Genomic DNA, 15,454 nt, shown 5'->3' with positions numbered 1-15,454 from the left:
TCTGTCTGTCTGTGTGATGCTTTTGCCAAGAACAGATCAGGAATGCTCTTCAGAACTTCTGTTAAGTTAGTAAGTAATCTAGCTAGAAATCCGTTAGATTTCCTTTTGTTAAATGGCTGGTAAAATAGGTTGTGCTGTATGGAATGTATATTGCTGGTTTTCTGTCTTTTTGTAACTTAAGGTTTTGCCTAGAGGGATTCTCTATGTTTTGAATCTGATTACTCTGTCAGGTATTTACCATCCTGATTTTACAGAGGTGATTCTTTTACCTTTTCTTTAATTAAAATTCTTCTTTTAAGAACCTGATTGATTTTTCATTGTTCTTAAGATCCAAGGGTTTGGGTCTGTGTTCACCTGTACAGATTGGTGAGGATTATTATCAAACCTTCCCCAGGAAAGGGGGTGTAGGGCTTGGGGGGATATTTTGGGGGAAGATGTCTCCATGTGGTCTCTTTCCCTGTTCTTTGTTTAAAACGCTTGGTGGTGGCAGCATACTGTTCAAGGACAAGGCAAAGTTTGTACCTTGGGGAAGTTTTTAACCTAAGCTGGTAAGAATAAGCTTGGGGGGGGTCTTTCATGCAGGCCCCATATCTGTACCCTAGAGTTCAGAGTGGGGAAGGAACCTTGACAGGTCACATGGAGAATGCCACACTCAGGGCACACTGCAAGAAATAGGGCAGACAATCCCTCAAACTGGTGGTTTATTTATAATTAGATTCACCGAGCCAGTAACAAAAGAATAGTACCACACTGGTTAACAAGAAGCCAAACACAGTCTCCTGTAGGCAACCCAGCCCTTGGCTCCCCTCTAGACAACCAAGTCTAATATAATGAGAGGTTACTGAAAACTCTATTCACTATACTTATAGTTCTGCCAATCCCAAAGGATCAGACACTCACCCTAGGTCAATATGAGTCTCAGATCTTACCCAATAACTGCACTGATGCCAATCCTTTCATAACTAAAACCTAAAGGTGATCGAAGAGTTAAAGGATCATATACATTCAAGTGATTTTCAGAGTCCATAGTTCAGTATCAGAGCAGTGATGTTATAGCTACTGGTTTGCAAAAGTCACTCTGGAATCATCCCAAAAGGTTTGAATCAAAATGCAGTTTAGATGTAGAGTCTGATAGAATCTTTTCATGAGAATTCCAGGGTAATCCAGGTAACTACTTGGTGATCTGGTACTATGGTTTAGACTTTCCCTGTTAAAATTTAAGCAGACCTGAGATGAAAGGATCAGGCCCAAGATTTCAACTTTATAGTGAAGTGGGCTGTTAAGTGTTTTGAGCACAGCGTGTGACTGAGGATTCTTCTTTGTAGAGCACACATTATCTCATCACTTTGAAGTTAACATTCTAGTTAGGATGCATACACAGGTAATCCAATTATACTTTTCAGAGTAACAGCCGTGTTAGTCTGTATTCACAAAAAGAAAAGGAGTACTTGTGGCACCTTAGAGACTAACCAATTTATTTGAGCATAAGCTTTCGTGAGCTACAGCTCACTTCATCGGATGCATACTGTGGAAACTGCAGAAGACATTATATACACAGAGACCATGAAACAATACCTCCTCCCACCCCACTCTCCTGCTGGTAATAGCTTATCTAAAGTGATCACTCTCCTTACAATGTGTATGATAATCAAGTTGGGCCATTTCCAGCATAAATCCAGGTTTTCTCACCCTCTGCCCCCGCACACACAAACTCACTCTCCTGCTGGTAATAGCCCATCCAAAGTGACCACTCTCTTTACAATGTGTATGATAATCAAGGTGGGCCATTTCCAGCACAAATCCAGGTTTTCTCACCCCCCACCCCCATACACACACAAACTCACTCTCCTGCTGGTAATAGTTCATCCAAAGTGACCACTCTCCCTACAATGTGCATGATAATCAAGGTGGGCCATTTCCAGCACAAATCCAGGTTTTCTCACCCCCCACCCCCACCCAAAACACACAAACTCACTCTCCTGCTGGTAATAGCTCATCCAAACTGACCACTCTCCTTACAATATGTATGATAATCAAGGTGGGCCATTTCCAGCATAAATCCAAGTTTAACCAGAACGTCTGGGGGGGGGGGGAAGGGTAGGAAAAAACAAGGGGAAATACGCTACCTTGCATAATGACTTAGCCACTCCCAGTCTCTATTTAAGCCTAAATTAATAGAATCCAATTTGCAAATGAATTCCAATTCAGCAGTTTCTTGCTGGAGTCTGGATTTGAAGTTTTTTTGTTTTAAGATAGCGACCTTCATGTCTGTAATTGCGTGACCAGAGAGATTGAAGTGTTCTCCGACTGGTTTATGAATGTTATAATTCTTGACATCTGATTTGTGTCCATTTATTCTTTTATGTAGAGACTGTCCAGTTTGACCAATGTACATGGCAGAGGGGCATTGCTGGCACATGGTGGCATATATCACATTGGTGGATGTGCAGGTGAACGAGCCTCTGATAGTGTGGCTGATGTTATTAGGCCCTGTGATGGTGTCCCCTGAATAGATATGTGGGCACAGTTGGCAACGGGCTTTGTTGCAAGGATAGGTTCCTGGGTTAGTGGTTCTGTTGTGTGGTATGTGGTTGTTGGTTAGTATTTGCTTCAGGTTGGTGGGCTGTCTGTAGGCAAGGACTGGCCTGTCTCCCAATATTTGTGAGAGTGTTGGGTCATCCTTCAGGATAGGTTGTAGATCCTTAATAATGTGTTGGAGTACTGTCTCACATCTTTGATTTTAAGATTAACTGACCCATCCACATATATGATGTAAGGAAATTAAGACGTGGCAGGGAATTAGCATCCACAAGCTAATCTGGTTACACTGTTAAACTTCTAACAAGATATAGGTAAACACAGACCAATGGATCATACACAGGTTGGCTGGTCTGTCAGTGTCATACTGTGAAAAGCCCAAAAAAACACTTAAAAGTTATGTGTGTCTGTGTGTAGTGACAACAGTGCCGATCTGGCATATGGGGACTCTGTAAACCCATCCCTATGCACAACAGAGGAAGGTCATATTCTGGTCAGACCGGAGGATCTCTTTGGAGTGGTGTGGTGCATGGATCCAGTGGACCAAAACCCTGTATGACCAAAGCTCTGAATGTTTTCACTCTTCTTCATAACTTCTAGTTTCCAACACTCTCTCTAATCCTGTCTGCAAAGAGGCTTTCAGCTTTTAGATGCATACAAAGGCTGTAGAAATCACTCTTTAAGTCCTAAACTTCTCTATTTATTGGCATTTGGAAGACACTAACTTGACTTCCTAAAGTTCTAGTTTTGTGAAAGGTAATAATCTATTTTCTTTAAGAGGTTTAATATCATATGAATGATCCTGACTAAAGCACAGCAGAAGGGATTGCATGTCCTGTACAGATTACTGTATAGGAAGATAGGTTTTGTTCTTTTGATGTGAGACTAAGAATCACAGATTCTGTAGAGCAAAAGCTTCTAGAGAATTCAGCCCTAAAAGGCACAGCTATGTAGGCAGACAAGCCCTGGCTACTACTACAGGTTCTTGGAATTCATATTAGGTAAGCATTAGAGGTGGTTCTGGGCCTGGCATGTTGCAAGACACTGTCTTTCTGATTACCATTTTGATTTCCCACCAAACACACACGCACACGCACTTGAATTAGGACATAATTTTTGTGACTCATGTCTGAACAACCAGTAGATACTACTGCAATAATATATATATATATATATATATATATATATATATATATATATGCCACCTGAAAGTCTGGAGTCTCAGCATTCAGTGCTGTGAAGCATTAATTCCTGACTCCAGCAGTTTATAAAATACTGGTTTGAAAAAATTGTCAGAAATGAAGTGGTAATAAAATGCAAGATGGTAATCAGAATGACATGCTTTTACTATGTCAGTAGCATATGATGTGCCAGTGTTACCTGCCCTCTTCAGACCAGCAAACTTTTCCAAACCTGGGAGCAGTAATTAGAAAGATAAAAATTTCAGTCCTTGACATGTGCTTGTATCTATGTTTCAGTGCTATAGCAATTTAAGACCACCAATACCTCCTTAAAGAGAATAAAATCTCAATCTCAGAAGCATTTTCAGTAGTCCATAACAGCTATGAAATATCATCCTTTTTGTTGCCAGCAATTAGCTATAGGCCCAAACTGTCAATATACTTATACATGACATTATGTACAGTACATACTTAATATGTACGTTCACATATCTGTGTACCATATACCTAACACAGCGACAGCAGTGCCTTTTATGGTGTCATGGGCATATGTGCCTGATAATTTAAGCAACCTGATGTTTCTTGAGCAGTATTTATGCCTAGTAACCTATATGTTGAGAATATTTATTATCAGTTGTGTTCATTAGTGATATCGCATAATTTACTGAGCATTTTTTACTGATTTTCCTGTTGCATCCTCCATGTGCTATGATTAGAGTAGGATCTTTAGCTCTATGCTGTTTGGTTTCATGTCTAATAGGTGCTTTTTTCTTTTTAAATTAGAGGAGATCTTGAAGACTCATATAGCACATTGGTGGTCTCCTGATGGCACCAGGTTAGCATATGCAACAATAAATGACTCCAGAGTCTCTACTATGGAAATTCCAGTCTACACTGGCAGCCTTTACCCTACTGTTAAAACATATCATTATCCAAAGGTAAGGGAAAATATAAACAAACAGTCAACAGGTTTTGAATTTTTCATGGTTTTGTTTCCAGCTGACTCTGATATGGTAATGTATAATAGAACATATTCATAAGCAGTGCAATGAACAGAGAAAAGATCATTCATTCCCCATTGAACTGTTAAACTGTGGTCTTCACTATTCTTTTGCTGCCTTTGTAAAAGTACATTTTTCTGACACTGCTAATAGTCATTCAAAAGTGTAAAAAGAAAAAATAAAGTCTAAACTCTTTCTCCCTCTTGTACCTGGACAAAATCAGTTGTATTTTGATGCTAGATGGGGCATGACTACATCTGAGAAGTTGCAAACAAAATTATGATATTTGTTGGTTTTGTGCCTTTACATGAAAAGGGCAATCAGGAAAATTTAGTACTCAGACTTTCCTGTAAAATTCAAGATGGGATAATAGACAGGACAGATAGTCAGGCTTCTGAAACACACCACCCTTAGCTTTAGGGAGACAAAATGAATTAGGGATGAAAAGGGCCAATCCTGCATTGCTTTGCAGAGCCCTACAGAAGATTGTCACTGCAGGTGAACAGCATTTGGTGCAAATCTCAAGCCAGTGTGGAATATTATTATTACTTTCTGCTGCAGTATAGTATGTTGTTGTACTGTACTGCACAGCTGCTTCCTGTAGACATCTCACTTTGTGTGGTGGTCCCCTCAGATCTCACATGCTAAGCCAAGTCAAACCCAGCTACTCCTGAAGATAGGAGACATCGAGAGAATACATAGATGCTGCAGGAAGTGGTGCTGATGATTCAGCAGGAGGCGCTCTTTCACATAAGCCAGTGTTTAACCAATGTCCAACATGGGGCTAAAGGCTACCCTGCCATTTTCAGATAGGGCATCAAACTGAGATCCTGACCCTTGTTACTAAAAATACCATGACATTTTTCACAAATGTGGTAGATGTTATTGTCAACGTTCTAGCCAAATTTCAATGTGGGCCATTACATCCGACCATCCTAAGTTCCTCACACTTCAATGCCTGCTCAAAACTGTTGTATGCTTTTTCTGTGCATTGTTAAACAGTTTCTGCTTTCCAGCCCAGGGGTGGTTGCACTTCATAAGATAAGATATTTTTGTGTATATTATGATTACAAAGCATTTTAGGATCTCTTCAGATAAAAGGTTATATCTATAAATGTAAGGTGTTATTTATTGTCATTTTTAATTTCCAGGCTGGAATGGAAAATCCAAGCATTTCTTTACATGTCATTGGTTTGAATGGCCCTACCCATGATCTGGAAATGACTCCCCCTGATGATCAAAGAATGAGGTAAGTTGCTTAGTATGTTATACTATTGCTTTACTTCAAAGATTACCTTTATAAATATTAATTGTACAGCCTTTTCCTCCACTGCTATTAAATGATTTCATTCTGTGCAAATAAAAAAAAGTAACTACTTGAACCACTTGAAAGTGATTTTTCTTCTTAAGTGTGATTTTGTATAAAGGTTATTTTTGTTGGTTTGTTTGTGTGTTTTTTCTCCTTAAAATCATTTTGCTCAGGATTAGCCTGAGGGCTATTCTGAGGAAACTCTTTAGACTGCGCTAAAATCTGCACAACAAATTCATTTAATGTGCTGATTTTAACTGTTGTAAAGACAATACCTTAATTACAATTTTCACCAAATATGGGAGAGCTTCAAAGTAGACATTGGGACAGACATATAACCACTGCAGCGCAAGCACGAAACTCAGCTGGTTTGGCACTCAAACATGAAAATGAAACCAGGAAGGCTTTATGCAAATGTTTTTAGATCCAAGAACCTTTCATCAAAACTAGAAGCAAAATTTTTTGCTGTTTCTGCATAGGCTTCAGTTTTTAGAAAGTAAGGCCCCAGTTCAACAAACTAGTTAAAGATGCGCTTATCATTAAGCATGTACTTAAGTCTATTACTATTCAGCAAAGCACTTAAAAACCTTACTGGGATTTAAGCATATTCCATGGCAAAAAACTATGTTAACACAGAGTCAAGGTTGCTTGGTGATATGTCATCCCCTGGCAGAACACTAAGTTGAGCAAAACAACAGACTTCTGAAAACCAGGACATGCACAGTTGGGTTGCCTATGTAACCTAACTCTGCCCTCTTTCAGAAGTGCCCCAGTGTGCCCTGTTAACACACACACCTTTACTCTGACTAGTCTACAGTTTCTGAAATGTACAAAAAGAAAAGGAGGACTTGTGGAACCTTAGAGACTAACCAATTTATCGGAGCATAAGCTTTCATGAGCTACAGCTCACTTCATTGGATGATGAAGGTGCCACAAGTACTCCTTTTCTTTTTGTGAATACAGACTAACACGGCTGTTACTCTGAAACCTGAAATGTACACGCTGCTCACCTTTTACAGCCCATCGACTCCCACCCACAGGGTTCCATCCAATACCATTAAAGGGGAAAAAAAGGTTATTAAATCTTTATATTGCCCAGGTGTACAAAGGTTTGGACTAGAACTGTCATTGGTGGGGTGCTCACCAGGGGCAACGATGTTGGCACAGTCTCTTGAGTTACCCAGGCAAGTATAAAATGGTTGCATAGAAACCCTCTCATGGGTTTTTCCTTTTCTGGTGCACGTGTACTGTAACCACAATAAATCTATGCAAGTGAAGAAGTGTACGTTCTCTTATACACCATTCACTGTTTGGGTCCCTCAAAGACTTAGTGGGTGCCATGCACTACCGTGTGTAAAAACTGGCCAACTGAGACCATTTTGACCTGCGTCACAGCAATATAATAGTTTGCTCTCTAGTGCTGTGCAAAAAAAATCCACCCAGAAACTTTTTGAAAAATAGCTCTTCTTTATGGGGCCTATGTTTCTGGAACTCCTGGCTCAACTGACGCCACATTTGGGTCACTAACCCTATCTTACACACCCATGAGGCATAGAAAATTTCATGATAATCCATGTCGGCATGCGGATTTCAGAGTATTTTAAAGTGTCTTCCTTTGCATAGGAAGGATAGAGGCACAACACAGACATAAGGCTCCTCTAAACAGGCATCTGCAGCATAGGAAGCTCTGAAAGGTGTGAACTGGCTCATTCACCTGAATGTGATGTTCTCAGTTGAATGAGAACACCCCTTGGAGATTACTACAACCTGAAACAATAGCTCTGAGACTTGTGAACTACTCCATTCATCTGAGCAGGTTTTCCCTTCCAGCTCCTGAGTGCTTTAGAGCCACCCTGTGATATGAATGAAATATGCCTGTTCTCAGCTCCCTGCTCAAAGGGAAGGATTTCCGCAGATCCTGGCTCACATGGATGCAGGGAGGGAGCTTCAGACCCTCTCAAAAGGGCAAGCCCTGCCCCCTCAAAACCCAGCTCATGTGATGGAGAGTGGGGGTCCAACCCCTACTGGTGGGCATTGGACTCTCAGACAGTAGCATACACACAGGGGCAGTGAGAGGGGCTCAGGCACCCCCAGAGGGGCAAGAGCCCCCCCAGAACTGGGCATACAAACAGTAGACAGAGCAACATGGGGCTCACAGGTGCCCCCGCACCTATTCTGCCACAGTCCTCCTGACACTTATACCTCATACCCCTTCCCAGTGTCTCACTCCTCCACTCCCACCAACTCCCACGCCTCCCTCACCTAAGTCCCAAACCTCTCTGCCCTTTTTACTCCTGGGGGAATTCTGTGCCACTACGTGTGTGCAGAATTCATGTCCCCTGCAGATTTCTTTGCTTCCATGGAGAAAAATGAGTTCTGATTGGGAAGTGAAGGGAATCCTCATGAGCAGTCATGCACCCCACCCCATCAGCACGGGCATGTCATTTTGGGCACTCAGAGCAGCTGGCAGAGAGATAAATCACCGTGGGGGTGGGAGATTGGGGCTGGAGATGCCTTGGCTTGTGGCTCCTACCGTGTATCGGGCTCAGCTGCTAGTCCCAGCTTCCCCTGTAAGGAGAGGCCACGGCTGGGGCCGGCTAAGACCCATCCCCAGAAACCTCCCCCAGCTGCAGGAAGCTCTGCACCTCCCCTTTACCCTCTTCCCCCTGCTTACTGCCCCTATCGCTCCTCAGCTGCTGGGGGAGGGGTCACTGTACTGGGAGCTGCTCCCCTGTTCACCCAACCCCCGTGCACCCAGACTCTCCCATGACCCCCCCCACCCCCCCGCTGCCGCCAAACCTCACCCCCCTGACCTGGACCACTCCAATGAGCCCCCCCCCCAGACAGATCCCTACCCCACCAAGCCCCCCTCTCCTACACCCACCCACCACTGAGCCCCCCACACCCAGACTCCCCCTGCTGAACCCCAATCACCTTCACCTGGATCCTCCAGCAGTGTCCCATTGCCCCTTCAACCGGAACCTCCCAATGAGCCCCTGTGCATCCAGATACCCCCTGCAACGAGATCCCAACACTGAGCCACCCACATCCAGATTGACCCACACAGAACCCTCACACCCCGCACCTGGATTGCCCCACACTAAGCCCATCCACACTTCAATCCTGCTAGGCTGAGCCTGCCTGCCCACTCCTGGTGCACCTGGCACAGAGGAGCAGGGCCGCGGGGTGTTTCTGAGGCATGGGCGGCCCTTGCACTGTGCCAGGTTTGGGTGTAGCCTCACCACTGAGTTTGTGTCCCATGATCTTCCACCTCCATGCTCCCCACTGCCATGCTGAAGCCTCCCAATTTATTTATAGACAAAATTTGCAGAATTTTGCAGAAAATTAAAATATTGTGTGCAGAATTTATATATTTTGATGCAGAATGCCCCCAGAGTACTTTCTGTATCAACACCCAATTTATCCCCCTTCCCTTACTGCATTGCCAAACACCACTCCCCCAATTTCCCCACTCCTCCACCCCCCTAATGACCCTTCTCCCACCCAGGAAACATTCACATGTCTAATTTTGTCCCCAGATACTTTCATTACATTCCCCCTCAAATAAAATTGCCACCCATGACTCACTAATTGTAGCCACCTCCAGGCACTCAATCCAAAATGCCTTTTGTCTTATGTGGGGGCTTGTGATTAACTTATCCTTAATTATGTTAATTGAAGGGTAAATTCATGGCCATCAATCTCAACAAGGTCTGTGACTCATCCCAGTCATCAGTTCCTCTCAGGTTAACAATACAAGGCAGTTGAAGGAAACTGGGATTTCGTTTTGTTTGTTGGGGCAGGGAGGAAAGGAGCTGTAAGGCAGGAACCCCTCAGTCAAATGACCCCAAATCTGAAACAACTAACCATACCCTGCACTCCCATCAGGCACAACAAATTTGAAATCAATCTGAGTAACCATTCGAATTCTTGAGCCCTTATAAAGGTCGGGCTTTAAAGCACATACGTTGGTGGGAATGGAAACGCTCTAGCTGTTTCTCTGAACTGGCACATACACACTGTAAAAAACAGTAGTTTTCTTAAATACTGGTCTCAGTTTGGGTCCCCAAATATTTAGTGAGTGCCATGCACTTCTTTGGGTAAAACTTGACAAATTGAAACCATTTTGACTCAAATCACTTCAGTAGTTTGCTCTCTAGCTCTGCACAAAGAAAACCCACTGAGAAACTTTTTGAAAATTGCAATCTTTTCAGGGGCTGTATCTCCAGAACCCCTGGCTCAAATGACCCCAAATTTGGGTCACTGACCCTACCCTGTACGCTCCTGAGGCATGCCAGATTTCAAGGCAATCTGACTAATCATGGCAATTTCAGAGAACTTATGTACAAAGGTTGACTTTTAAATAGAAGTCATGATGTAATCTTAACTATGGTGACACTGCTACACCACAATAACTCTTAAGTGCTTAGCTGACCTGGGGCCTATATGTTGTGGTTTCTTGGACACTTGAAAACAAATCATTATACGGCTATAAAGAACAGTGTAATGTTTTGGCATAAGAATTTATTATCATAATCAGTCTGCCTTCAGGGGAGAAGAGTTCTAATCTGCTGCTTTAGCTCAAGTTTGATGCAGTCACCTACAAAAGCCTGGAGGCCAAATCCTGATTTCATTTATGCTGATGTAAATCAGGAGTTAGTCCATTGACTTCAGTGGACTTACACCAGTATAACAGAGATCAGAATCTGATTCCATGCCTACACTGCCACTAATCGTCCCTCTCCAAATACTAACAGAGCACTTTGTGTGAATGTCAAATACAATTTGTAAAGATCTCTTCCTCCAGGATATTAATTTGTGTATGGTCACCAGACAGATATACTGGTACCTCTGGAATATTTTTAATTAGATGTTGGGCCTCCAAACAAAACCACACCAGCCAGTAGGCACTGCACAAAGCAGATGAAACTTGCCTGTTTGCCGGGGGGAGGGGAGTGTAGTGGGTTAATCTTCATTGTGCATGAGAAATATAAAGGGCCAGATTCTGATACCGTTACACAGGTGGAGTAGTTCTGTACTCCACAAGTGGTCCCAAACCAATAGAACTATCTGTGGAGTAAGATGTCCTTCAATTTGTTTTATTATAGTCTATTTGATTCTATATCTTATTCTAATCTATTGTAGGCTTTTAAACTGTGCTAATCACTAGTATCTGAGCACCTTCTGGTACTCCTTCAGTGTAAGGGGTATCAGAATCTTCCCCATGGTGTTTTTGGCATTGTCATTCTAAAGTGTTACATTACAGATCCATTTATACTACCAAGACAGAAGTGTCACCAGTGAATACACTCAAAAACATGCAGAACAGGACTTGTCTTATAAAAACAATTTCAAATGTGCATGTATCAAGCAATGGCTCAGTATAATGTGATACCTTAAGACCATTGTTACTGTCATTTTTCTGTTGGACTGGTGATTGGGAAGTAGCATTGTCTGTATGCAAAGAGGTACAAGCTAAAATTCTTTAACATAGTTGTATTGTTATAACAGCTTGAAACAGTTTATAGAACTGCCACATCTTAGTACTCTAATAAATATGTGTAGTGTGGGGTTTAGCTATAACAATCATGAACTAAAATAATTTATTTGATATAATTGATATTATACAATGATGCAAAATATACAAAAATTAATGACCCTATGTATTTCATCAAAAACATTTCCAGAGCGTAGTACAAGTGGTTCTGCTAGACTCAGGGGTACATTTTCATTATGCATATATTGTTCTGAAATGAAGGACTTACTGTGATTGCATTTTATTAGAACAGACAGTGGGGATCTCCTATATAATTAGGGTTTGCCTACACTTGAAACATTGCATCACTGCAGTTGCGCAGCTGAAGTTCTTCAGCGTAGACATTACCTATGCCAACAGGAGGAGTTGTCCTGTCAGCGTAGGTAATACATCTCCCTGAGAGGTGGTAGCTAGGTCGACGAGAAAATACTTCTGTTGGCCTAGCGGTGTCAACACCGGAGGTTAGGTCAGCTCAACTGTGTTACTCAGAGGTGTGGATTTTTCACACCCCTGAGCAATGTAGTTGGATCAACTCAATGGTATAGTGTAGACCAGATCTTAGTCACTGAAAAGAGCTTCAGGGAGGAAGGGAGTGTTTCTCACAAGTATCTACAAACAGAGAAGTCAGTATAAATAAAGCTAACACACACGCAATCGATTCACTTAGATATATGCAGTCAGTGGCACTTCCTGGTGTGCTGGGGGATCTTCTTAGTGTGGGGTTCTCCTCAAGGGAACTGGAAGAGCTAGTAGTAAAAATGCAAATTATTTTCCAAGGGAATTTTGAGAAATTTTCTTTTTTTCCCCCTGAAGTTTCCTCCCGTCAAAATTATTTTTTACGTCAAAAAACCAAAATTGATCAAAGACAAAGTTTTAGTTTCCAAATACTGTTTTTGTTAAAATTTTTCAGGTTTTGGTAAAAACAACTGGCTTTCAAAACTTGAAGACTGAATATTTTTATCAAAACAGAACAATGTTACCAAAAAAAATAAATAAATTGTCACAGAAAATTTTGGTGTCTGTTTTTTGCTGAAAAGCCAGAAAATTTGGACCAAAATAAAAATATTTTGTTGTTGCAAAGCAAGCTCATCACAAAAAAAAATATTTTGATGAAAAATATTAAACCAGCTGTAGCAAGTAGCCTGATCAATCAGCTAGTCATCCTGGGAGCACGGTAATGGTCCCATCTCCTATCTGCCCCATAAGTGTGCCTCAGTGGTGCATTACAAGAGCAGACACTTGAGTGCAGAGACTGCGATTGCATCTGACCCTTGCACAGGTCATCAAAAAATAAACTACTAAGAAAGGAGCCCAGTCACTAGAATCTGAGATAGGAACTGACTGCACATGCTTTGAGATCACAAAATGGAAAGTTGTGTGTCATTTTGCCAGGCAACATTTCACTGTTTTTTGTGATGGCTGACATTCCTATTATTAAGTGCATGCACAATTTGGATTTTAGATTCCTAGCTGCAAACCATACATGTAGTTATGGGAATATAAATGTCTCATGATGAAACAGTGAGATGATTTCTGCTATGAGAAGCAATGTGATCCTCTTCAAAGGGGTCCATATATTTCCTGAAAGACTTCTAAGCCTTTCAGGTGAATTTCTTGTGAGAACAAATGAAATTCATTATTATTGTTGTTTATTACTATTCCATCTGTATTACAATAAAGAATTGGAGGCCCATTGTGCTGGGTGCTGTGCAGACAATAGTAAAAAGGTGATCCCTCCCCTTGTGAGCTCACAATCTAGGATTGTGATAGGATGGACTAGGTGGATAAACAGACAAATGTCAGGTGGGGGACTCAATAATGCAAGTGGAGAAATGAGGAATCCTCAACACTAAACAGGAGTTTCAGTTTGCCACTTGCCTAGTTGCTAAGTAAGAGGAAGTATGATCCAGTGCTTAGCATGGGACTTTGAAGACCCAGGCCCAATTCCATGCTCCACTACAAACTTCCTGTGTGACCTTGAGCAAGTCACTTAGTCTCCTTGTATCTCAGTCCCCCAACTGTAAAATGGGGATAATAGCATTTCCCTACCTCACAGGGAGGTGCTCAGATACTACGGAAATGGAGGCCACATAAGTACTTAGGTAGATTGCCAGCTGGTCAAGTTCTGTAGGCAATGTGCAGAGATAAGTGATAAGGAGGGAATTTGAGATTGCACTCCCATCTTCATTTTTTGCAAGGGAGACAATATTGGACCTGAACTAATACGTGTAGTTTCTAAGATAAGAGCTTTAGTTGTTACATCCCAGCCAGCTTGTGTGACATCAAAATTTAACATAGAATCATAGAATATCAGGGTTGGAAGGGACCTCAGGAGGTCATCTAGTCCAAACCCCTGCTCAAAGCAGGACCAATCCCCAACTAAATCATCCCAACCAGGGCTTTGTCAAGCCTGATCTTAAAAACCTCTAAGGAAGGAGATTCCACCACCTCCCTAGGTAACCCATTCCAGTACTTCACCACCCTCCGAGTGAAAAATCCAAATTCATATCCAACCTAAACCTTCCCCACTGCAACTTGAGACCATTACTTCTTGTTCTGTCATCTGCTACCACTGAGAACAGTCTAGATCCATCCTCTTGGAACCCCCTTTCAGGTAGTTGAAAGCAGCTATCAAATCCCCCCTCATTCTTCTCTTCCACAGACTAAACAATCCCAGTTCCCTCAGCCTCTCCTCATAAGTCATGTGTTCCAGTCCCCTAATCATTTTTGTTGCCCTCCACTGGACTCTTTCCAATTTTTCCTCATCCTTCTTGTAGTGTGGGGCCCAAAACTGAACACAGTACTCTAGATGAGGCCTCACCAATGCCGAATAGAGGGGAACAATCACGTCCCTCGCTCTGCTGGCAATGCTCCTACTTATACAGCCCATAATGCTGTTAGCCTTCTTGGCAACAAGGGCACACTGTTGACTCATATCCATATCATGTCCCCCTGTATCCTATCCCTACCCTCCAGCATATCTACCACTCCTCCCAGTTTAGTGTCATCTGCAAATTTACTGAGGGTGCAATCCACACCATCCTCCAGATCATTAATGAAGATATTGAATAAAACCGGCCCCATGACTGACCTTTGGGGCACTCCACTTGTTATCGGCTGCCAACTAGACATGGAGCAAATGATCGCTACCCGTTGAGCCCGATGATCTAGCCAGCTTTCTGTCCACCTTATGGTCCATTCATCCAGCCCATACTTCTTTAACTTGCTGGAAAGAATACTGTGAGAGACCGTATCAAAAGCTTTGCGAAAGTCAAGGAATAACACGTCCACTGCTTTCCCCTCATCCACAGAGCAAGTTATCTCATCATAGAAGGCAATTAAGTTAGTCAGGCATGACTTCCCTTGGTGAATCCATGCTAACTGTTCCTGATCACCTTCCTCTCCTCAAAGTGCTTCAAAATTGATTCCTTGAGGACTTGCTCCATGATTTTTCCAGGGATTGAGGTGAGGCTGACTGGCCTGTAGTTCCCCGGATCCTCCTCCTTCCCTTTTTTAAAGATGGGCACTCCATTATTTGCTTCAGATTCTCAATGGGATTTACGGAAAAATGCTCCAATCAACAATTTGTCCTAAATGAATAGTTACTCTTGCTTTTTTAATATTTTTATTTATATGTTTACTTGTTGCCAAACCTGCTGCTGACTGTCATTTTTTTAAAACAATTTAATTTTGCGTGACCGTTTTCCCCCCACCTAGGGAATGTGCTACTGCTGATATTGAGTAAAATCACAATTTACTTCAGCCACTGAATTTCCAGGACACTATTACCTTGCCCAAAGGTGCCCTGTCTTCCAGCATTGTGCATGCAGCTGAACTCGTTCGTTTTTTCCCCAGCCAAATTCATGCTCTAAATATTGCTGAAAGCTAC

General features: G+C 42.2%; 1 protein-coding gene across 7 annotated transcripts in view; it reads left to right on the top strand.

Moving 5' to 3' along the window:
- The window catches only part of DPP6 (dipeptidyl peptidase like 6), a 787,036-nt gene that overhangs the window by 695,050 nt on the left and 76,532 nt on the right, over positions 1-15,454 (top strand). For all 7 annotated transcript variants that reach the window (XM_084618426.1, XM_084618430.1, XM_084618428.1 and 4 more), the window contains 2 exons: positions 4,503-4,657; positions 5,872-5,969. In XM_084618426.1, the coding sequence (XP_084474552.1) occupies positions 4,503-4,657; positions 5,872-5,969 (253 nt within the window). The remainder of the gene's footprint in view (positions 1-4,502; positions 4,658-5,871; positions 5,970-15,454) is intronic.

The sequence above is a fragment of the Lepidochelys olivacea genome (genome assembly GCF_965140295.1).
Source record: "Lepidochelys olivacea isolate rLepOli2 genome assembly, chromosome: 2".
NCBI lineage: Eukaryota > Metazoa > Chordata > Testudines > Cheloniidae > Lepidochelys > Lepidochelys olivacea.
The sequence above is the reverse complement of the archived record's forward strand: the minus strand, read 5'-3'. Positions and strand labels throughout refer to the sequence as shown.